At 42.9% G+C, this 22,896-nt stretch overlaps 4 protein-coding genes across 4 annotated transcripts; all 4 read left to right on the forward strand.

The window, feature by feature from the left end:
* The first annotated feature begins 14,744 nt into the window (after positions 1 to 14,744).
* On the forward strand, positions 14,745 to 15,508 carry LOC131284505 (ras-like GTP-binding protein RhoL). Its single transcript, XM_058313364.1, has 3 exons — positions 14,745 to 15,005; positions 15,089 to 15,206; positions 15,303 to 15,508. Exons 1-3 carry the CDS (start codon positions 14,745 to 14,747, stop codon positions 15,506 to 15,508), a joined length of 585 nt encoding a protein of 194 aa, XP_058169347.1.
* A 1,745-nt stretch (positions 15,509 to 17,253) lies between these two features.
* Positions 17,254 to 17,980, forward strand: LOC131284506 (ras-like GTP-binding protein RhoL). The gene is made up of 3 exons (XM_058313365.1): positions 17,254 to 17,484; positions 17,568 to 17,685; positions 17,775 to 17,980. The coding sequence occupies exons 1-3, from the start codon at positions 17,254 to 17,256 to the stop codon at positions 17,978 to 17,980; spliced, it is 555 nt and encodes a 184-aa protein (XP_058169348.1).
* Positions 17,981 to 19,446: 1,466 nt separating this feature from the next.
* Positions 19,447 to 20,173, forward strand: LOC131284507 (ras-like GTP-binding protein RhoL). Its single transcript, XM_058313366.1, has 3 exons — positions 19,447 to 19,677; positions 19,761 to 19,878; positions 19,968 to 20,173. Exons 1-3 carry the CDS (start codon positions 19,447 to 19,449, stop codon positions 20,171 to 20,173), a joined length of 555 nt encoding a protein of 184 aa, XP_058169349.1.
* A 1,466-nt stretch (positions 20,174 to 21,639) lies between these two features.
* Positions 21,640 to 22,366, forward strand: LOC131284508 (ras-like GTP-binding protein RhoL). Its single transcript, XM_058313368.1, has 3 exons — positions 21,640 to 21,870; positions 21,954 to 22,071; positions 22,161 to 22,366. Exons 1-3 carry the CDS (start codon positions 21,640 to 21,642, stop codon positions 22,364 to 22,366), a joined length of 555 nt encoding a protein of 184 aa, XP_058169351.1.
* Positions 22,367 to 22,896: the final 530 nt, after the last annotated feature.

A 22,896-nucleotide genomic window follows, 5' to 3' on the forward strand; every position in this document is an offset into this window, starting at 1 on the left:
TGGGTCTGTAACGCCGGTGGTGATGAGTCGCGTCGTGCTTTCGCTCCACGGACGATGGCGATGAGTTTTTTTTTCCTCCCAAAGAGTCCGCTTTTCCACCGCTTGAGGCAACCGGTGCTGGTAAAAGGCTGCGGGAAGAGCGGTCGGGTGCGGTCGACCTGTATAGGCGGTAGCGTTTTTTCACATTCGCACTAGATACTGCCCGGAGCGATGGTGCGGTGCAATGTAAATGCAACGTCGAACGTGATGGGAAGTAGGGAATTTTTCCTTCGTTTTTCACTCTTTCTTTGTTTCACTTCTGGGGGAGGGCGGGGGCGAATTTATGTAGAGCACGGGGCACTGCACTTGGTAATGCACGCGTTGATATTTAATTTTTTTTTTTTTTTGCGGGAGGGGGATGATTTTCCAACACTTTTTCGCAGCACTCCGCACTAATTCCTCCGCTATTCGCGATGGCACACCATAAGAACGCACTGAAAGCACACAAACACAAAGGTTAACAAGAGATTGCTTTTAGATGGAGGCGGGTTGAATTTTTTGGAAAAACATCCGCCGGAGAGAAATAACGGCCGGACTGGGCAAATCCTGGGCAGCATTTCGAATGGCACAGAAGGTGCGCCGTAAGGTAGGCAACCGGTTTGGCTCTACCCTTACCGTGTCCCGTTGTCAATTCAACCCCCGCTGCACGATATCAAAATTCAAAACAATCTTCATCCGCCACCTAACGAACAAAGTAGGCGTCGGTGTGACGTTCCCCCCATGTAATAATTACGATGCACGAACAAGGGTTACATTGGATGAAATTCAATTGCAGTCAAACTCTACACTCTAAACAAACTAGTCGAACAAAAGCAGAATTCATTTCAAATTAATGCAATCGTGAAAGACTATTTTCTCGGAGCCTGCAGAATTCTCCATGCAGCAATGGGTTCACCTTCACGAAAAGTCCCCGTACGTCGTGACGAAGCAGTGACGAAGGGCACCCGGATCGATCAAGGAAAAGCCTCGGCAGCAGCCGACGACATTCGCAAGTCAGGAGGGAAAACGCGCAAGGAAACGGCACATCATCTCCTCTGTAACTACTGCCAATTCGCCATTGTTCCTTTGACGACGAAGGATCGAAGGCTTTCCCTTTTGGTGGAAAAAATCCCTTTAGGGCACCCGAACCCTACGTAACCAGTTCCGCAGCGGCGAGGAGTTTTCGTCGCTTTCTTCGCTCCGTCCAGGAGGGGCAGGATAAAGTTTATGCTGCCTCGCGAGGGTAGAGAAAAAATCAATCCCTTCCACACGTTCTGGCGTTACAGGCGAGCAACACGGGGGTTTGGTACGGGGTTCCGTTTTCTTGCATTGGCATAGCATAGCACACAATTTCGTTCGCAAAGCACTTTCACACACTGCGCTGCCACTTCGAGCGAACGATTAAAGGGGGATCGCTTTCCATTTTCACCAGCGTTAGATTTCCAATTTCACCGAATGCACTTTTGCGAATTCCTTTGCGCCGACTTTGCAGTGGGAAAATCGTGCCCCAGCCACCAAACAACCGTGCGCACGGAAAAAGTTACAACTCGACCTCACCTCGCTCGCAAACACTCCCGGAACCACCCTGGATTTTGCTTCGCTTTTCGCGTGCCTCGCGGGGAACCGTGTTTCTCGTCTCGGTGTGCAAAACAAAACTACATCGCACCGATGCTGGCTCGCCTCAGCATAGCTTGCATGGCGCCTCTCGCTTTTTCTCAACATAACATTTTTGTTCTCGCTCGCACACGCGCCGCAACAGTGGTCGCAGTTAGTGTTGGCCGAATTGGGATTCGGAAGGACGAGGATTCGATTCATTGACGGATTCTTAAGGATTGGCTCCCATTTAACAAATTCGAATCAACCTATGATCAAATCGAATAAATTAGCTAGTTTCTACATATTTGTTCAAAACGGCATAGGGCGACTACTTTCATGAAATATCGTGTTACACGGATTTTGTTATTTAAATGATTCACAGTGTTGGAGTTACTTATCTTTTTATCACTTATAACTCATCAAACAATTTCGCAATTCCTGAAATGATAGAAATAATCGGCAATTTGGATGTGTACACATGATATGATGGGATGGAATTTGGATTTGAAGATCTAATACTGAAATTTATTCGAAAGATTCGAATCCCTACAGGGATTTGATTTTACCACCACTAGTCCTGGTCGAACCGATTGTTTTGAACCGCATGACAATTTTGATGTTTTTCTTGCTGCGGCCTAGTTTTAACTAGCCGAATGTAGAGGGTGTTTTAGATTGGATTTCAAAAGTGCCGTTATATAAGTATCTTTTGTATAATGAAAGATTTACAAATTAAGTTTAAGCACAAGCATAAGATGTGGAGCTCCATGTCAGAAAAACCAACCGAACGAATTGCGAATATTGGATGAAGTAAAGTGTTTTTTGTTTATAAACCACACTGTGATTTTAGTGGGTATTCAGTTTCCTCGTAAGTATTATTATCTATGTTATATCACTTCAGAAAGTTGTGAATTTTTTCTATTATTTTTGAAGACAATATTAACGCATAACAAAACACCAACGTTTTTTAAATTTTATTTTACATATCAATTATACGTTGATTCAAACAGCTGGAAACATCCAAAGTAGATTTTTCGTTGGGTTTGCAAATTAACGTTTCGTCAAATACGCTTCGGATTGGTGATGGGAATTGTAGCTCCGAGAAGGGATGTTATCTTTACGCTCCAGCTAAGGAGCAAAATCCATCATAAGGTCAGGCTAGGATCTAAATACAAGTTTGGTTCTTTTAATATGGTTTACATTCGCAAGAGAACGTTCATTATTTGGTTTAAATTTATAAGTTTTTAAATTAGAAGAACACAGTTCCTTCTGAATCGATAAGTTGATCAACAACCACATAAGTAATTGCACTTCCAAGTGAACATCGAATTTATTAGATCATCGTTGAAAGGGTGTCACATTTAGAGTAAGTACGTATTGCTTCTGCATGATAAATGCCCATGTAAGCTTGGATCGGGCTAATCCAGCTCCAACTCCGATCATGCATCTCTACTTCGAATTCCGCGTAGTTCGCAGCTCGCGGTTCGACGAACGCGACAACGAACCACATTCGTATTCCGACGGAGTTCGCGCGCGGTCGATATTTGTATCCGGTCCGTTACATATATGAACGTCATCTGCCGATAACGTGTAGGTTCTTTTTTTTTCAATTTGAATAGTAAATCTAAATACATACACGCCTGTTGACGGTTGCGCGGTTTTTGCTGCCAAAAACCACGCGCATACCTGTGTGCGCGACGTAATTCGCGGTTTGCCGTGCAAGGTAAAGGGACAACCTGTTGGGGACGTTGGATTTTTGTGTTTGTTTTTGTCGTTTGTTGCCGTTGGCGTGTGGATAGTGTCGGTCAGGGTGGGAGGATCGTACACAACGTGCGCCGGTTGGTTGCGTGATCGCGGACCACGAAACGATCAACGTGCCGCGTTGTGTTGCCGCTAATGGGGTCGATCTGAATACCAGCAAAGGAAGTGGAGAAACACAACGATAAACTGTGTTAAAGATGTGACGGTGCATACGATGGGATGTAAAATACGCGTTGGATCTTTCCCGATGAATTCTTCTTGATCCCTCGATCAATCTTTTGAAGATTGGTAGAAACCAGTATTTTCGGGACGGAGCAGATTTCCGGTTAACAAAACCGGAGTGGAGGTTCGTCACATATGAGGCGAGTTCGTCTGGTCGCCATGATAAACAAATTCAACAGAGCACTGTTGCTTTATGAAACCTAGCCCATATGTGGACGACTGTCTACCAAGAGAGAAATTGGCCTTTACGCCGTTTTAGTTAGAGCTACTAATTCTCGCGCCAGAACCACAGCTGAAGATCCGCTTAGTGGTGGATTCGGTGTTGAACGTGTTTTTCCCAAAATAACACCTTTCATTGCGATTTGGAACTCTCCCCTAGGTAGTCTTACTTGCCGGGAGATAAATGGTTTCTAACTGATTCAACGCCAACCCAAACGCACGATGTGCACGGGATTCCTTTTTTGGGAGATCAAGGAGAAGACACAATGGCGGCAGCGAATTTCGTCTTTGCAATGAATTGCCCGATGTTGTGTTAGTCACGAGGCGAAACGGGGAATGAACCTGTTGCTTGATTTTTTTAAACATTTGGCCAACACTTGTAACACCGAGCGACACACATGCATACACGCAGACAGAAAAATACCCCTTCCTGTTTTCTTCATCTTATTTTTTCTGTGGTGATGATGCTGAGGATCGTCACAAGCGATCGTGACGCGCGTCTACAGCAATGATCATAGTTCAGGGCGTGAATCTTCACCACGAAGATCGCGTAGTGCGCCATTCCAGCGTTCCATGCGTTTGGCAAACATGGACATCTTTATGGAGCAGAGTCGTTTTTTTTTGTTTGTTTGTTTGCCAAAGTGGTTCACGGACGGAAGTGTAAAACTCAAACGGCAGCGGGGAACGCCACAGAGACACGATGATCATATCGTACACACTTCATATCTTGGTACGCGCACATTTCCAGGAGATATCTTCTACCGCGAGAAAAAGGAAAAAAGGCCCGCCGGAATGGTGTTGGTGTTCGTGAGGGTGTAAGAATTTCCTCCGCGAGAGCCCTCCCACCCCTTGGACTTGAATGTCTGTTTGAATGTTATCGCGACGCGTTCGCGATTCGTCTACGTGCGAGCAGCAGCCCCTCAGCACGTTATCTTACGGCGCTTTTTTCTTCGTTTTGTTGAATTGCTGATATTGACAAAAGATACGAAACGGCACAAAACCTGCCGTTGCGATGCGAAACCGATGCCCGGTGTTGAGAAACGGCATCACCACACTGCACCAATATCGCAAACCCATCAATCACGAAACGGTTCACAGCCTGGTTCCTGGATGGGTTCTCGCTGGATGGCGACGTACGTCCACCCTTGTCGGGGTCCATTCCGGTGGAAGATTTTCGATTGGGTGCTCTGAGGAGCTCTGGGTTGGGTGATAAAAAATCATACACACACTTACAGACTATCGCGAGGGCAAGAATGGATTGACCAACTGGACATCGCCGGTGCTTCACGTTGTTATCAGTTACAAAAAGGCGAGAGAGAGAAGTCGAGAGGTCGCCTGTCGTGAAGTGTTTTCCCCCCGGGAGAATAGTTGTTGAAGCAAGGGTACAACGGAGGGAGACGGTCGCTGCAGTTTGTAAGCAGTTGATGTCGCTGCATCCCCCCGACTGTTCTGGACACTTCGTGGCAACAGTGTGTATATCTCGTCACGAGACCGACCGAATGTGCTGACGTGGTTCAAAGGCCTGCTTTCCGGTTAGAGTGTATGATTTGCGGCACTACTTCCGGGATCGGTTCTGCCTGTGGTTCCAACTGTGTTCGTGATCTTCAAACCGAACGGAAGTCTACGACTCCTTCTGTGTGTATCCGGTATCGGGCAGAAGACCCGCATTGGTTGGAGAACCGAAAGTGAAATGATAAACGTGTGATAGGGTAGTACGTGAGAGGTGGTTCCCTTATCAGGTGTCATTGAGGTTTTCATATATTTAAAGATATCAGATTTTTATCCAAATTTTAAACAACACATAAGACTCGCAGTTTTCTTTTATCTCGAACGATCTAAAACCGAATAGGTTTAATTGGAGTTCTTTTCGTGAATTGTTGCACAATCATCGCGAAACGTGAAGTACGCCAAACCGGGAAATGAGAGCCTGTGACCTACACTTGCGGCAAACAAATTTTGGAACTTAAGTACTGACCGTTAAATTTCCAGTGCTTGTTAGCGAAACGAATGCCTCATGTTGGATGTTGCGATATGGATTACTCGTGCTCGTCGTGCTTCAGCTTAAGTTTATCACATTCACACTATCGAGGACAAATTCCACCAGAACGTCTAAGCAACTATGAATGCCGCAACTCCAGCCGATGACATTTCCCTCGGGGATTGACATTTTCAAGCCGATTACAACCTCCGGTCGTGCCTACGTAACACACTCCGACAGCCAATCTCTGACGACCGACTGTGCATCTCAAGTGAAAAGTTGTTAATGAAGGTTTTTGGTTTTGTTTTTCTTTCCCCCGTGATAGTAACGAATTTTAACTCGAAAATACCACAAAGGTGACAACCGGTTTAGGGAACCAGTTGTGTTTGTGATTGTGTTAAAGAGGTGCCAAACGTTGAAAGCGATCACGAAACCTCAGCAGGTGAAAGTGTCCCGTGCGTTGCTGGATTGCCTACCGAGCTGGACGTACATATTTCGGGGCAACAACAAACGAACGAACGATAAGGTAAGCTGTAGAAGGAGATGTAGCCTATAGGGTTTTCACAGATGGTATAGAGTGTCTAGCCAAAATAAGGTTTTTTAAATGAAACTGTACTGAGGATTGTTAGAAGCTTACGGTAGGCACAATACGATATTTTATGTTTATTTTACAATAATACAGGATGCTTATTAGATACCAAACATGATTTTTTTTAAGTATCATGAAGAGGTATGGATATAAGAAAACCTATAAGGATTGAAGAATAAATTTTAAAAATTGATCTTCGTTGATTATGATCGAAAAGATGTGAATAATTCGTAGAAAATATATTTTCTTCCTGTAACTTTGCAACGCTCGGCTCGTAGCAGAACTCATTTCGCGGAAAACTGTGTGCGTGGGCTATTATAGGGAAACTCCACTCATTTCCCACGTGGTACATACGTTGATAAATTATGAACCAGAATTGCACGCTGTTAACCTATGTAGTATTCTTTTGATCGCGTTGGGCTTTCGTTTAAAACCCAAAAGAAAAACCAAGCTCGACACAAAACGAAAATAAAAACAGAAGCTCATCTCGCCTGTTAAAACTTGTACGGAGGGATTTTGTCGTTCGGCGTTCGACTTTAACTTTATGGAAGGAAGTGAACCTTGAAACAAAACAAAAACTGGTTGGAGGCTTCCCTGTGGCGGAACGCGATAAGAAACTTTGATTGCAAAAAAAAGCAATCTGTATCCTTTGAACGCTAGAACGCACGCTGTGTTGTGGTTCCGTCGACGGATGAGGAACATTTGCCAACCGGACACATTTTCACGAACAAAAATAAAAGGGAAAATGGTGGTAAATTGTTTTTAATTGTTCCCACTCCTAGTGGTCGGTGTAGCTAATGGAAGGTGGCGAATAGCAACTCCCATCATCTGGGGAACACGCGACTTGGTTTTTTTGTAAGGTGAGATACACATGTTTTACGTATTTGCTTGAAAATACATTTGCAAGTGTTTTCAAATGTATAATTAAGAATTATAAGTACCAACCGGCAAACAAATGATCTAGCACCTCCGAAAAGTAGAACAAATTGAAACCATTACCCAATTCCTGGACTAATGGTTAATTTTCTTATTCTTTTTTCACATGCAGAATCGAATTTGAAAATGTCTATAAAGCTTGTTGTAGTAAATCAACCAAACACATTAGGAAGGAAAAAAACAATTTTACGTGGTGATGGACCCCAAATTTACTCTTTATTTGATTAATGCGCATTCATTCCCTTAGTGTAAGCGGCTCCAAACGATGGACTTTCGGCTCGCCTGTTGTTTTGCGGCCTTGATCCTGAGCAAAATGATAGAAAATACGAATGTTCTTCATATTTCATCGAAATGATGCATTTCGTGGGGAGACGATTAGGAGGCGGGCGGAAGATGGATGCTTAAATTTGGGTATGTTTAGGTAATTTTGTTTTCATCTCGTGCCGCTTGGAAGCGAAATGTATACGAGGCAGAATTCATCTTGAACAAGCGAACGTGCGTTCGTCGATTAGATGAGAGCCATAAATTGAAGAATGTGGCGTACTTACATTTCGGAAGCGATTCAATTGGAACGCCGGTTTAACGTGGCATGGAGTATGTTTCCCGTTTCTTAACGAGAAGTAAACGATAGGGAATAAAATAAAAAAAACATCGATAGGTAATACGCCCGGTAAAGGAAACGCCACCATGCTCGTCTTCGCCGGCCGACCCTTTCCGTTTGCGGGCAATTGAATAAATACAAATAGCTGCAGCCTGCCCTTATTGGGAGGTAACGCAAATAATAAAACTCGACGATCACGCCCGACGCACTTCCTCGCGTTTTCCCCGCGACGGCGGGACCAGGCAGGGTGTCTGCCGTGTATGCTTGTGTGCCACATAATGCACCGTGGAATGTTTGGCGGTCGCTTCGGTGCGTCGTCACTTGCTGCGCGTTCAGGTTTATAAATCCATCCATACGTCGATCGGGCACGGTTTCTCCGTCGGCGTCCGACGATGACTGTGTCACTTCCGAGTGGAGGCCGCTGGAACCTGGCTCGTGTGACATAACAATGGCCTCGATGGCCTCGAAGAAGGCCATACCATCACACTTAATGTTCCTTTCCTTACGCCCGGTACTCATCGTTCCGTTTCGTTCATTCAATAATGTTTTGGAAAACATCCACCCCCGGGCGACAGGTTTCCCGGGAACCACAACAAGGGAAAGACGGGGTTTGGGCTCGATCCGGTTCGCCTAATCGGTTATTTCCGTCAACGTGCCACCTTGATGGGAAAACTAGCAGGGGAAGTTTCTCCAAGAAGGGATGTTTTCTTGAATGGGAAACAACAATTGGACGCTTGAACATAACCAACTTTACCTCTTGCTCATAGTTGTCACATCTGTCTTTTATCCATGCCGAACGTTTTTCAGCGTTTCATTCGAAACCAAAAATGGGTGTTCGATTAGCCCTTTGCAAGGTTGCTCTCTTCGGGCTCGTACCAATTTCACCTTCCCTGAAGATCAACCAAACCACTTTAGGTCGGCATCAGTACCTGCCAAGTGGATTGGCCCAGTTTTGGCCATGATTCATCCCCCTTCCGCCCTCCCAAGGGCACCGAGTGTTGGTGCGCATGTGTTTGCGGTCTGACGCATCACGCAGAGTCAGTCCCCGAACGCGCAACGCTGAGTAATGGCCAGCCCCATATAACCCACATTGTCGGTTAAAGAAACTTCATTGCGAGAAAGTTCTAGACTACAACATGCATGTGCAAATGAACAAATTTCTTACAGACGCCGAATGCCAAATATGCAATTTTCCGAGAAAATGCTATCAACACTTTTTTTGTGACGTATACGTACGTACAGGAAATTACAAGATTGAATCAAAGTTCAAACACGCGGTTCAATGTAGTATAGCACAATCGTACCTAATCGTTTGCTTCAATTAATTTATCAAGGAAACCTAGGGAAAATATTGTTTTTAGTGGAAAACGGGACAATGCTTACTTACTAACGAATATAGTTCGATTATCAAATCACTAGTCCTCATGACAAAAAAATTAATTCGTAAAGAAAACAAATGTGTATAAACTCAACTCAAGTAAATGTATTCCTGAGCAGCTGAAAAACTCGTCGTCCGTTAGTAAAAATAAGAATTTTGCATGCACTTATGATTATGTGAGTTCTCAATATAAATAAGACTTTTGGCAAACAATATTTGATTACTTCGATGCACTTTATCGTGTCGTTACGGTAGAAAACATGAAGTTCATTTATTAGGTAGTATATAAAAAATAAACTCATATACAAACAATTGAGGGTATTTTAATTGGGAGGACGGAAACGATACGAACTGTCAGATGACTCGTCGCGGTCCCATACAAAAGGTAAACAACACCTTTGAAAAAAACGAAAAAATGGCTAGCCGCATCGTCTCGACACGTAGGTGGCGTCGTTTTGGATCGTCGAGACGGCCAGCCATTTTTTCGCTTTTTTCAAAGTGTTGTTTACCTTTTGTATGGGCCAGTGTCGAGAAGTTTATCGTTTCCGCGCTCCCAATCGTGATACCCTCAAATATCGCCTTCAACACAAAACCTACGGTGTACGTTCATAGCGATTTCGATGCGATTTTGCGGGAATGCTTTCGGGAAATTTTCTTTCACTGGATATGATTTTTTGCTAGATGCTTAGTACAAGACATCAAGTTTCCGCTGTAAGAACAAAAATGGATGGTGCTATTGCGTTGCCGGTAATCCCATACAAAATTCATCCCTCGCGGTGAATATACCCACTCGTGGTAACTTTGCTCCTTCCGAACACCATTACTTTTCCGGTTGTTTCTTTCGCCGGGGATTAACACAAGAAAAAGCTAGCTTTTATCGCATAACCTTTAATAAACCTACAGGACAGGTGGTTTTCGGAACCTTACATACCTCAATTCAATTTGTTACGTATTTGCCTCTCTCGGTTCAACCCACCGGGCTGGCCTTTTCGTATCGCCGGAACTTGCTCCCATTTATCTGTGACAGATGGAAAGTAGCTCCAGTATCGCGAACCTCTAGCAACCTAGAAGAAGCCTAGTTCTTCCGCCACCGTACGCTCTCAATTTACATCCATTAATCTTTGACCTCGTGGACTGACCTCCGGTGGGGTTAAGATTTTTGGCTACCAGAGCACGTTCCTCCGATGGCGTGCGTTCGATTCCTAACCGAGCGTGTTGTGTTGTGGTGGAAGCACGCGAGAAACCGACCCGTGTAGGGCGTGTGTTTGAGTGCGGGTTGAAGATAAAATTAATTTACCTCAATTAACAACAGGCTGCCACGCCGGGGGTAACAAACATACCTCCGTCCCGGGGGATGCATTTTAATGCTGCTTGAGTAGAAGCATCGAAAGCAAGCCTGTACGACATACATGTTTGCCGGTTTTATAACATGACCTAGAAGCAGTGGGTCAATCATTCTTATTTGGTTACCTTTAAATAACTTAAGGCAAGTTGCGCGACAGTCGAGCGGTAGCGCCGGTTAGAAAATCGACCACCTCGACGTCGTGGGTTCGAATCCCAGCTGAGACCGGACCCTCCCCTGTACGAAAGGACTATCCACGTACACATCGGGTAAAAGTCTCCCGTAAGCCCTTAACGGGCAGGCATGACCAGCAAGGTCATTACGCCAAGAAGAAAAAGAAAAACTTGGATATAAATGTACTACTTCTTTGCTGGCAAGGTAGAATACTCTACCATAGGAATGCAAAGTAAATGCAAACGTCGTGAAACTTTCTAGCGACGTGCAAAAGAAACTCCGCATCCGCACAGGGTCATGTGAAGCTCGGACAATTTAGCGGCGATTGGTTATCATCGTTCTGGCATTGTCGGCATCTCGTGCGATAGTGATAAGAAGGTGTCGTGCCTAAGTAGATGGGCACAAAATCAATACACAATCTTAGGGCTTGCAACTCGTTGACAATTTGTCACCTTTTCGCTTGACACGGAGGGATCGATTTTGTTGCAATTTCTATAACAAAAGAGTTAGTCAATGCATCTAATATTTCATTGTGTGTTTCCCCGGCTTCATGCGGTGGGGAGGCTAATTTAAAAAAAAAGTTTCGAAATGTTTGAGTTTTCTCTTATCGAACTGGGAAATCCGGCTCTTGCTCGTACCGTTACAAGTTGGATGATAATGCGTATTTGCTTGTAAATTTTATACATGTTCTTTTTCCTATGCCTTCACGGGTACGATTTGTCGTCGTGATTCATTCCGCTACCATTCAGTGTGATGCTATGTTTATGCTCTAACTTCGTGCACACGAGTATGTGTCACTGAAAGCGCACCATCCTATGAATAATTGAACCCACTCTTAAACCAGCACCTCGCAGGCGAACTTTCGTTGGCAGCAATTTAACGTTTCGTTCTGCACCTGAGATGGTGAGTAATGGGAGATGGGATTGTACACTCCGTTGGGTGGATGCTTTGTTTCAACTTTGCTTATTAGCAACAGGGTAGAGAGTTTGACATAAGGGTGTTTTGTTTTTGTTAGTAACTATGGAAGTGTGTGAACTCGTTGGAAAGTGTCAGTAAGCTTCTATTGCTTATGTTTCAATTAACTCTTCTTGTGAGTGTACATCTCCATGTCCCAGTGAAGTGAACTCTTCCAGATAAAAACTGCATGCAGCAGCGACAAAACAAGTACGCATTTCAATAAAGTTGAAAGATAACGTATGCAATCTTTTTCCAGCGCTAGAAGCAATCTAAAAGCGTTGTGGAGGAATGTTCGCGCGAGAATTGGATATCTCTTGGGTACTCATATCACCGTCTGATGCCAACTAGTGCCCAATTGACACGGAAAATAGTTTCAACAAATGCACATGTTTGCAGTAAATGGAAAATTCTTCTACGCTGCTTCGGAAGGCGATCAGTATGGAGGTGGCGAATTCGTTTATGCCCTTTGTCGGTGCAATCCACCACTAGGACGAATGCCGCTTGGTGCGGGTCACATGTGAGGCATGTCTTTAAAGTTGACACGTAAGGAAATAGCATGAAGCGTGTAATATATGCATTGTATGTTGGGAAATGTAACAAACACAAATATAATTTTCCCTGTCGATTGCAATGTGAACGATCAAACTCTCAAACACTTTCATTAATTTTGTTTTATCTCTTTCTAACATTTGTTTCAAATATTGTAATGCTTCAACCCTACTTTTTTCGAAGACGCTCTTGTTCGGACGCATGATGTAAGATCTACTTTTACTCAAGTGCGTAAACTCATCATCACTCGACACTGGCGGTGAATCAGCGCCCGGCCATTTGATAAATCGAAACCAGCTATAACCAATCGAAACCAGGCGCTATCTTGCATTTTAAAATAGATTAACCCAGGGAAAACATGGCACTCACTTTGATAGCGACGGTAACGTTCTAAAAACTTTTATAAATATTCAAAAATTTTGCCGATAACACCAACCGGACATTTTTCCATTTTTTATTATAGTTTATATCTAAAATCCTCGAATAAAAAACTCTAATATAGTAAAAATTTTGTTATATTTCACGTATCAAGGGAATGTTTCGAGGCTTTTAGCAACTCTTATCTTATTAATATTGTATATTACCCATTTGTGGTACGAGCTTTCTAGCCGTTCCAATTGGGACGTGGAATTTCCTGAAAGAAACAATGACCAAACAAGAGTAAAGAACGACACACCGTGAATGAGTCACGGAGGCTAGCAAATTGTGGGCTCGTCCGGTTGCCCGCCCCGGGGAATCCTTTTGGGATATTCGTTAGGTCCGATGCGTTGATGTTTCATTCGACGGTTAAGTAAATCCACGAGTAAGCGCACACCCTGCTTGAAATATTCCAATGGGAAATTAAAATTCGAACACGTTAAAGTTCATTTCAAACATTGCTATTTTGTTTACGATATCTTTAAAACGTTATCTAGGATAAGTACTTGATATTGCTTACATTGATTACATGTATAAACCAAAATCGGAATCAGTCACCACTAGTTATCTTTTCCCGTAGCTGTATGGTACGACGATACATTTCACTGGTGCGCAATCAATTTTACTGAACCAGCACCCAAGCAAGGTGTTCGACCGTTGAACAAATCGTCTCGTCATGTTTCACTTCCTACGTGTTTGTTCATCGCGGTTTTGCTCTTCTCCCCGTGGAATCATTATGTCTCTTCATCATCTCGACGGTCGAATAGGGGGCAGGAGAGTGGGCGTCCATTTGTTGCGCTTGGAAACAACTTCTGCAAAACAAATAGCTACCACTTTTCCGACACCCTCCGGTAGCAATGGCTTTCAATTAGCAATTTTCTCGATCGTGATTGTTTGTTGCCTAGCACCGATCACGGTTGGCACGGTCGTGGTCGTGTGCTGCATTTGGCAGGAAAATGCAACATTTCCCAACGGTACGATAAACTAACCGATAAACGAATTGCATCACGCTTTATTGGTGGCCAAACACGAAGGGCGTTTTTTAAGAAGCAGTGAAAAAAAAACAAATGTTTGCAAAATCCAAGTACTTACGTTGGATAGTGTTGTTATGTTTAAATTATTACGCATTTAATATTTTTAGCATTTTTTATTGAATAATGTCCGGCATCATGTAGAAGCTAAATGTGGAAACAATGGAATTTTAAAATGTATTTTCCAGTGGTTTGTTCGTCAAAGATTTTGTATTGTAATTTTCTATGTAATTTCACGCCGTGCCTTTTTGTGTGTGCTAACGATTTACCAAGCTCGAGGGGTAGAAAAAAAAACCGGAAAGGTGGGTGCAAAAACAAATAGTAAAAAACTATGTTTCTCCAAATGTTTCTCAGCAACCAAATAATTTTATGTAGAATTTAAAATTATCTAAGGAATTTTAATGATAAAAAAATGAAGGGGTTATTCTATCTGCTATGACGGTTATGGTTGCATGAATAATCTGACGACTAGGATTTTTTCGGGGACCGGCCTGGATTAGGCTCTCCAAAATGGGTCGACAAAGTCCGAAACAAACAAAATTTATTTAATGATATCAATTTAAATAAACGTAATATGCATACAAATAATAAAAATAAATAAATGTAATTACAACGAACAAACAGTCAGTAAAACAAGTACAAAATTTAACGAAAATAAGTATCAAAATGAATTATTAATCGCCACACTTTTCAATAATTGCACTAGAAAATTGATAGTAATAAAAGGGGTTTTGGGTTCTTTTTTTTTACCACCAATTTTGTGTAAAGAGAGTGAAAATGAAAAATAATTTCAAGGCCCAATATCCACCTTGGATCCTCTGTGCATTGCTGTACCTTGCATCCTTTGTACCTTAGTTAATCGTGAAAATGGTGGAGTGAAATATTCACTAACGTTCCCTTTTTGTCTCTTTCGGTATCGTCCAGTTTCATCTACCGTAGGTCGCAAGGTCAGCCGGAGGAGTAACCCCGTTTCAAAGATATGACACACAGCAATGGAAGGACGGATAGTGCCGGTGGACTGCGGCCACTGAAGATAACGACGGTCGGGGATGGTATGGTGGGAAAGACGTGCATGCTGATCACCTACACCAGAAACGAGTTCCCGACCGAGTACGTACCGACCGTGTTCGATAACCACGCGTGCAACATCGTCATCGATGGCTCGGACTATTCTCTCACGCTGTGGGACACGGCCGGCCAGGAGGACTACGAGCGACTTCGACCACTAAGCTACCCCAACGTAAGTATTCTGAATCGTGCATCCGAAAGAATCACAGTTAATGTAATGTTGTACGCTTTCCTCACATTGGGGATCGTTTGCAGACCGCCTGCTTCCTCATCTGCTACTCGATATCGAGCCGTACGTCGTACGACAACATTCTATCCAAATGGTGGCCGGAGGTGCGAACTCACCTACCAGGGGCACCGATAGTGCTCGTAGGTATGTAGACGACGATTAAATGGCTACTCGAACCGACAAAGTGTTGGGCTAATAGTAGATGTTTTTACTGTTTGACTTCATCCTCATTCACTGTAGGCACCAAGAGCGATCTGCGCGTTCCGGGCTCGGAAAAGTTCGTCACCACGGCCGAGGGCAAAAAGATGAAGCACAAAATCAAGGCGTACGCGCTGGTGGAATGCTCAGCAAAACGGAAAGAGAACCTGCACGAGGTGTTCGAGGAGGCGGTCCGGGCGGCGGAGAAGAAACCACACGTGAGCCAGCGATCCTGCACGATACTTTAGTGCTCGGACGATAGTTTAGTGGCTGGATGGCTCCCTTTGCGGGCACGGGTGGTTACGTTCAATTCTTACGCTAAGGATTGCAGGATATTCCGAAAGCACTCGGCTGGTTAGCTGATAAAGCTTTGATATCGTTGAAGTACACGAATCCTGATAGAAAAGCACCAAATCCGACGAGCGGTACCCGCACCCATCGTTTTGATTCGGCGCCAGATATCAGCCACGCCGAGAACTGACCGAAGCAGAACCGAGAAAGTCACATTAGAAAGATTTTATTGGTCTTTCAATTTCTACGGGCTTAATATAAAAATAGTTTACTATAATCAAGTAAAACTAGCCTTTCGGATATCAACTCTTTTTCCTACAACATTTTCTAAGCCCGTGATATCGTGCTAATTATGAGCTTCGATCGTAAGCGATCAATAATTTAGCTCCGTGAGAGTGTATTCATATACAGTAAATAGTCAAAACCGTATAAAAAGAAAACACCATCACCCTAACTCTTTATGGTTACGGTAAGGCGTAACGAATGATTCCTATATGTTATGTTTAAATTCTCTCATCTCGCGGCCAATGCTAGTTTAAAGACGAACCGGTGTCGATTAACGGTTTCTTTTGGTGCACCAAGCTAAGCGTTTAGTGCGCACAGTTTTGGCAGAGAAATGTAGTTGTTATCGATTTTAAGCGAAAGCAGAACCGAGAGTGTTTAACGATAGAAGAAAGAAAAAACAATCTAGCAACGATCGGTTGCATTTGTACTGTATTCTTGTTTTATGTGCTTGTTGAATAAACTAGTCATTTTAAGTAGCATACACACCCTACTGTGTTTTATTAAAACAATGTAGAAAAACCACGCATGTTCTGAATCATCAAAAGTTAATCAGCAAACTGCATACTTTGATTATTGCTACTCGGTTCTCACGCCTGTTCAAGGCATATCAACTGTTGAGTCCAACGGATTGAAAGGGTTCTGCGTTCATTAAAGTCACAGTAAATTCCGTGCGGAAGTCAAAAACGGACGCAACTGTGCATTGGCAAAACGCTGGGAGATTTGTTTGCCATATTCGAAAACCCTTCGACAAGTTAACAACGAACAACGCTTAATTTAGGTGTTGAGTCAGGGTCTCAATATTGGAAACAATATATTAGAACAATAGAGTCATGTATATTTTTGTGTAGCATTTTTACGGTCGATTTTTCGGGACTGCAGCTTTTGGATACAGGTAAGCACGAGAGAATTACGATACATTTGGCAGTATTGTTCACTGTGTATACTTTTGTACGAACTATGCAGCAACGAAAAGCTCATGGATATGGTATTTCAAAAACTTCTTTTCTTTGATGATTCATACAGAATAACATATATGCATATGCACTATTATTAGTTATACATAAAGTTACCATTTAGTTGTTTGGCGTTATTTAGATCTTAGGTTGAACGTGAACATATATTTCATGTAAAGGAATTTCATTCAAAAAACATTGTTTGATCAACATTTAGCGTATGTATGGAGTGACTATTTCCTGTTTTCAATTTAAATTTAATGTGATTTTGTTTTGATATTCAAATAGCTTACTTAGTAGAATTGAGGGAATATCGGAGCTATCTATTTCATATTTTATGATGTAAAGTTTAGAAAAAAAATGAAAGTCAAAAGTGGTAATTCTGTTTTTGATTAGTTGTAACAATGATTTTTTAACATTTCCATAAATCCTAGAGCGAGTAAACTAAGGCCCACGTTACTGATATGGTGGTAGTGGGGCCCTTCAAGGTAGTGACCGTCGGGGATGGTATGGTAGGAAAGACGTACATGCTGATCACCTACGCCCGAAACGAGTTCCCGATCGAGTGCCTACCGACCGTGTTCGACAACCACGCGTGCAACATCGTCATCGATGGCTCGGACTATTCTCTTACGCTGTGGGACACGCCCGGCCGAGAGGACTGCGAGCGACTTCGTCCACTAAGCTACTCCAACGTAAGTATTCTGAATCGTACATCCGAAAGAATCACAGTTAATGTAGTGTTATATGCTTTCCTCACATTGGGGACCGTTTGCAGACCGATTGTTTCCTCATCTGCTACTCGATATCGAGCCGTACGTCGTACGACAACATTCTATCCAAATGGTGGCCGGAGGTGCGAACTCACCTACCAGAGGCAGCGATAGTGCTCGTAGGTATGTAGAAGAAGACTAAATGGCTACTCGAACCGACAAAGTGTTGGGCTAATAGCAGTTGTTTTTATTGTTTGACTTCATCTACGCAGGCACCAAAAGCGATCTGCGCGTTCCGGGCTCGGAAAAGTTCGTCACCACGGCCGAGGGCAAAAAGATGAAGCACAAAATCAAGGCGTACGCGCTGGTGGAATGCTCAGCAAAACGGAAAGAGAACCTGCACGAGGTGTTCAAGAAGGCGGTCCGGGCGGCGGAGAAGAGACCTTACATGGGTCATCGATCCTGCACGATACTTTAGTGGCCGTCCGGGACGGGTGCGAGTGGTTACGATCAATTCTTACGCTAAGGATTACAGGATATTCCGAAAACACTCGGCTGGTTAGCTGATAAAGCACCAAATCCGACGAGCGATACTCGAACCTATCGTTTTGATTCGGCGCCAGAATGATTAAGCTCCGTGAGAGTGTATTCATATACAGTAAATAGTCAAAACCGTATAAAAAGAAAACACCCTAACTCTTAATGGTTGTGGTAAGGCGTAACGAATGATTCCTATATGTTATGTTTAAATCCTCTCATCTCGCGGCCAATGCTAGTTTAAAGACGAACCGGTGTCGATTAACGGTTTCTTTTGGTGCACCAAGCTAAGCGTTTAGTGCGCACAGTTTTGGCAGAGAAATGTAGTTGTTATCGATTTTAAGCGAAAGCAGAAGCGAGAGTGTTTAACGATAGAAGAAAGAAAAAACAATCTAGTAACGATCGGTTGCATTTGTACTGTATTCTTGTTTTGTATGCTTGTTGAATAAACTGGTCATTTTAAGTAACATACCGACTCAACTGTGTTTTATTAAAACAATGTAGAAAAACCACGCATGTTCTGAATCATCAAAAGTTAATCAGCAAACTGCATACTTTGATTATTGCTACTCGGTTCTCACGCCTGTTCAAGGCATATCAACTGTTGAGTCCAACGGATTGAAAGGGTTCTGCGTTCATTAAAGTCACAGTAAATTCCGTGCGGAAGTCAAAAACGGACGCAACTGTGCATTGGCAAAACGCTGGGAGATTTGTTTGCCATATTCGAAAACCCTTCGACAAGTTAACAACGAACAACGCTTAATTTAGGTGTTGAGTCAGGGTCTCAATATTGGAAACAATATATTAGAACAATAGAGTCATGTATATTTTTGTGTAGCATTTTTACGGTCGATTTTTCGGGACTGCAGCTTTTGGATACAGGTAAGCACGAGAGAATTACGATACATTTGGCAGTATTGTTCACTGTGTATACTTTTGTACGAACTATGCAGCAACGAAAAGCTCATGGATATGGTATTTCAAAAACTTCTTTTCTTTGATGATTCATACAGAATAACATATATGCATATGCACAATTATTAGTTATACATAAAGTTACCATTTAGTTGTTTGGCGTTATTTAGATCTTAGGTTGAACGTGAACATATATTTCATGTAAAGGAATTTCATTCAAAAAACATTGTTTGATCAACATTTAGCGTATGTATGGAGTGACTATTTCCTGTTTTCAATTTAAATTTAATGTGATTTTGTTTTGTTATTCAAATAGCTTACTTAGTAGAATTGAGGGAATATCGGAGCTATCTATTTCATATTTTATGATGTAAAGTTTAGAAAAAAAATGAAAGTCAAAAGTGGTAATTCTGTTTTTGATTAGTTGTAACAATGATTTTTTAACATTTCCATAAATCCTAGAGCGAGTAAACTAAGGCCCACGTTACTGATATGGTGGTAGTGGGGCCCTTCAAGGTAGTGACCGTCGGGGATGGTATGGTAGGAAAGACGTACATGCTGATCACCTACGCCCGAAACGAGTTCCCGATCGAGTGCCTACCGACCGTGTTCGACAACCACGCGTGCAACATCGTCATCGATGGCTCGGACTATTCTCTTACGCTGTGGGACACGCCCGGCCGAGAGGACTGCGAGCGACTTCGTCCACTAAGCTACTCCAACGTAAGTATTCTGAATCGTACATCCGAAAGAATCACAGTTAATGTAGTGTTATATGCTTTCCTCACATTGGGGACCGTTTGCAGACCGATTGTTTCCTCATCTGCTACTCGATATCGAGCCGTACGTCGTACGACAACATTCTATCCAAATGGTGGCCGGAGGTGCGAACTCACCTACCAGAGGCAGCGATAGTGCTCGTAGGTATGTAGAAGAAGACTAAATGGCTACTCGAACCGACAAAGTGTTGGGCTAATAGCAGTTGTTTTTATTGTTTGACTTCATCTACGCAGGCACCAAAAGCGATCTGCGCGTTCCGGGCTCGGAAAAGTTCGTCACCACGGCCGAGGGCAAAAAGATGAAGCACAAAATCAAGGCGTACGCGCTGGTGGAATGCTCAGCAAAACGGAAAGAGAACCTGCACGAGGTGTTCAAGAAGGCGGTCCGGGCGGCGGAGAAGAGACCTTACATGGGTCATCGATCCTGCACGATACTTTAGTGGCCGTCCGGGACGGGTGCGAGTGGTTACGATCAATTCTTACGCTAAGGATTACAGGATATTCCGAAAACACTCGGCTGGTTAGCTGATAAAGCACCAAATCCGACGAGCGATACTCGAACCTATCGTTTTGATTCGGCGCCAGAATGATTAAGCTCCGTGAGAGTGTATTCATATACAGTAAATAGTCAAAACCGTATAAAAAGAAAACACCCTAACTCTTAATGGTTGTGGTAAGGCGTAACGAATGATTCCTATATGTTATGTTTAAATCCTCTCATCTCGCGGCCAATGCTAGTTTAAAGACGAACCGGTGTCGATTAACGGTTTCTTTTGGTGCACCAAGCTAAGCGTTTAGTGCGCACAGTTTTGGCAGAGAAATGTAGTTGTTATCGATTTTAAGCGAAAGCAGAACCGAGAGTGTTTAACGATAGAAGAAAGAAAAAACAATCTAGCAACGATCGGTTGCATTTGTACTGTATTCTTGTTTTATGTGCTTGTTGAATAAACTAGTCATTTTAAGTAGCATACACACCCTACTGTGTTTTATTAAAACAATGTAGAAAAACCACGCATGTTCTGAATCATCAAAAGTTAATCAGCAAACTGCATACTTTGATTATTGCTACTCGGTTCTCACGCCTGTTCAAGGCATATCAACTGTTGAGTCCAACGGATTGAAAGGGTTCTGCGTTCATTAAAGTCACAGTAAATTCCGTGCGGAAGTCAAAAACGGACGCAACTGTGCATTGGCAAAACGCTGGGAGATTTGTTTGCCATATTCGAAAACCCTTCGACAAGTTAACAACGAACAACGCTTAATTTAGGTGTTGAGTCAGGGTCTCAATATTGGAAACAATATATTAGAACAATAGAGTCATGTATATTTTTGTGTAGCATTTTTACGGTCGATTTTTCGGGACTGCAGCTTTTGGATACAGGTAAGCACGAGAGAATTACGATACATTTGGCAGTATTGTTCACTGTGTATACTTTTGTACGAACTATGCAGCAACGAAAAGCTCATGGATATGGTATTTCAAAAACTTCTTTTCTTTGATGATTCATACAGAATAACATATATGCATATGCACAATTATTAGTTATACATAAAGTTACCATTTAGTTGTTTGGCGTTATTTAGATCTTAGGTTGAACGTGAACATATATTTCATGTAAAGGAATTTCATTCAAAAAACATTGTTTGATCAACATTTAGCGTATGTATGGAGTGACTATTTCCTGTTTTCAATTTAAATTTAATGTGATTTTGTTTTGTTATTCAAATAGCTTACTTAGTAGAATTGAGGGAATATCGGAGCTATCTATTTCATATTTTATGATGTAAAGTTTAGAAAAAAAATGAAAGTCAAAAGTGGTAATTCTGTTTTTGATTAGTTGTAACAATGATTTTTTAACATTTCCATAAATCCTAGAGCGAGTAAACTAAGGCCCACGTTACTGATATGGTGGTAGTGGGGCCCTTCAAGGTAGTGACCGTCGGGGATGGTATGGTAGGAAAGACGTACATGCTGATCACCTACGCCCGAAACGAGTTCCCGATCGAGTGCCTACCGACCGTGTTCGACAACCACGCGTGCAACATCGTCATCGATGGCTCGGACTATTCTCTTACGCTGTGGGACACGCCCGGCCGAGAGGACTGCGAGCGACTTCGTCCACTAAGCTACTCCAACGTAAGTATTCTGAATCGTACATCCGAAAGAATCACAGTTAATGTAGTGTTATATGCTTTCCTCACATTGGGGACCGTTTGCAGACCGATTGTTTCCTCATCTGCTACTCGATATCGAGCCGTACGTCGTACGACAACATTCTATCCAAATGGTGGCCGGAGGTGCGAACTCACCTACCAGAGGCAGCGATAGTGCTCGTAGGTATGTAGAAGAAGACTAAATGGCTACTCGAACCGACAAAGTGTTGGGCTAATAGCAGTTGTTTTTATTGTTTGACTTCATCTACGCAGGCACCAAAAGCGATCTGCGCGTTCCGGGCTCGGAAAAGTTCGTCACCACGGCCGAGGGCAAAAAGATGAAGCACAAAATCAAGGCGTACGCGCTGGTGGAATGCTCAGCAAAACGGAAAGAGAACCTGCACGAGGTGTTCAAGAAGGCGGTCCGGGCGGCGGAGAAGAGACCTTACATGGGTCATCGATCCTGCACGATACTTTAGTGGCCGTCCGGGACGGGTGCGAGTGGTTACGATCAATTCTTACGCTAAGGATTACAGGATATTCCGAAAACACTCGGCTGGTTAGCTGATAAAGCACCAAATCCGACGAGCGATACTCGAACCTATCGTTTTGATTCGGCGCCAGAATGATTAAGCTCCGTGAGAGTGTATTCATATACAGTAAATAGTCAAAACCGTATAAAAAGAAAACACCCTAACTCTTAATGGTTGTGGTAAGGCGTAACGAATGATTCCTATATGTTATGTTTAAATCCTCTCATCTCGCGGCCAATGCTAGTTTAAAGACGAACCGGTGTCGATTAACGGTTTCTTTTGGTGCACCAAGCTAAGCGTTTAGTGCGCACAGTTTTGGCAGAGAAATGTAGTTGTTATCGATTTTAAGCGAAAGCAGAAGCGAGAGTGTTTAACGATAGAAGAAAGAAAAAACAATCTAGTAACGATCGGTTGCATTTGTACTGTATTCTTGTTTTGTATGCTTGTTGAATAAACTGGTCATTTTAAGTAACATA

The sequence above is a fragment of the Anopheles ziemanni genome, chromosome 3, assembly GCF_943734765.1.
Source record: "Anopheles ziemanni chromosome 3, idAnoZiCoDA_A2_x.2, whole genome shotgun sequence".
NCBI classification, from domain to species: domain Eukaryota; kingdom Metazoa; phylum Arthropoda; class Insecta; order Diptera; family Culicidae; genus Anopheles; species Anopheles ziemanni.

What these genes read in the sequence shown, in the direction of transcription:
- LOC131284508 (XM_058313368.1), top strand. Translation starts at nt 21,640, where the DNA reads ATGGTGGTAGTGGGGCCCTTCAAGGTAGTGACCGTCGGGGATGGTATG. An exon ending in GTCCACTAAGCTACTCCAAC is followed by an intron (nt 21,871 to 21,953) that starts GTAAGTATTCTG and finishes GACCGTTTGCAG; the next exon opens with ACCGATTGTTTCCTCATCTG. An exon ending in GGCAGCGATAGTGCTCGTAG is followed by an intron (nt 22,072 to 22,160) that starts GTATGTAGAAGA and finishes TCATCTACGCAG; the next exon opens with GCACCAAAAGCGATCTGCGC.
- LOC131284506 (XM_058313365.1), top strand. Translation starts at nt 17,254, where the DNA reads ATGGTGGTAGTGGGGCCCTTCAAGGTAGTGACCGTCGGGGATGGTATG. An exon ending in GTCCACTAAGCTACTCCAAC is followed by an intron (nt 17,485 to 17,567) that starts GTAAGTATTCTG and finishes GACCGTTTGCAG; the next exon opens with ACCGATTGTTTCCTCATCTG. An exon ending in GGCAGCGATAGTGCTCGTAG is followed by an intron (nt 17,686 to 17,774) that starts GTATGTAGAAGA and finishes TCATCTACGCAG; the next exon opens with GCACCAAAAGCGATCTGCGC.
- LOC131284505 (XM_058313364.1), top strand. Translation starts at nt 14,745, where the DNA reads ATGACACACAGCAATGGAAGGACGGATAGTGCCGGTGGACTGCGGCCA. An exon ending in GACCACTAAGCTACCCCAAC is followed by an intron (nt 15,006 to 15,088) that starts GTAAGTATTCTG and finishes GATCGTTTGCAG; the next exon opens with ACCGCCTGCTTCCTCATCTG. An exon ending in GGCACCGATAGTGCTCGTAG is followed by an intron (nt 15,207 to 15,302) that starts GTATGTAGACGA and finishes CATTCACTGTAG; the next exon opens with GCACCAAGAGCGATCTGCGC.
- LOC131284507 (XM_058313366.1), top strand. Translation starts at nt 19,447, where the DNA reads ATGGTGGTAGTGGGGCCCTTCAAGGTAGTGACCGTCGGGGATGGTATG. An exon ending in GTCCACTAAGCTACTCCAAC is followed by an intron (nt 19,678 to 19,760) that starts GTAAGTATTCTG and finishes GACCGTTTGCAG; the next exon opens with ACCGATTGTTTCCTCATCTG. An exon ending in GGCAGCGATAGTGCTCGTAG is followed by an intron (nt 19,879 to 19,967) that starts GTATGTAGAAGA and finishes TCATCTACGCAG; the next exon opens with GCACCAAAAGCGATCTGCGC.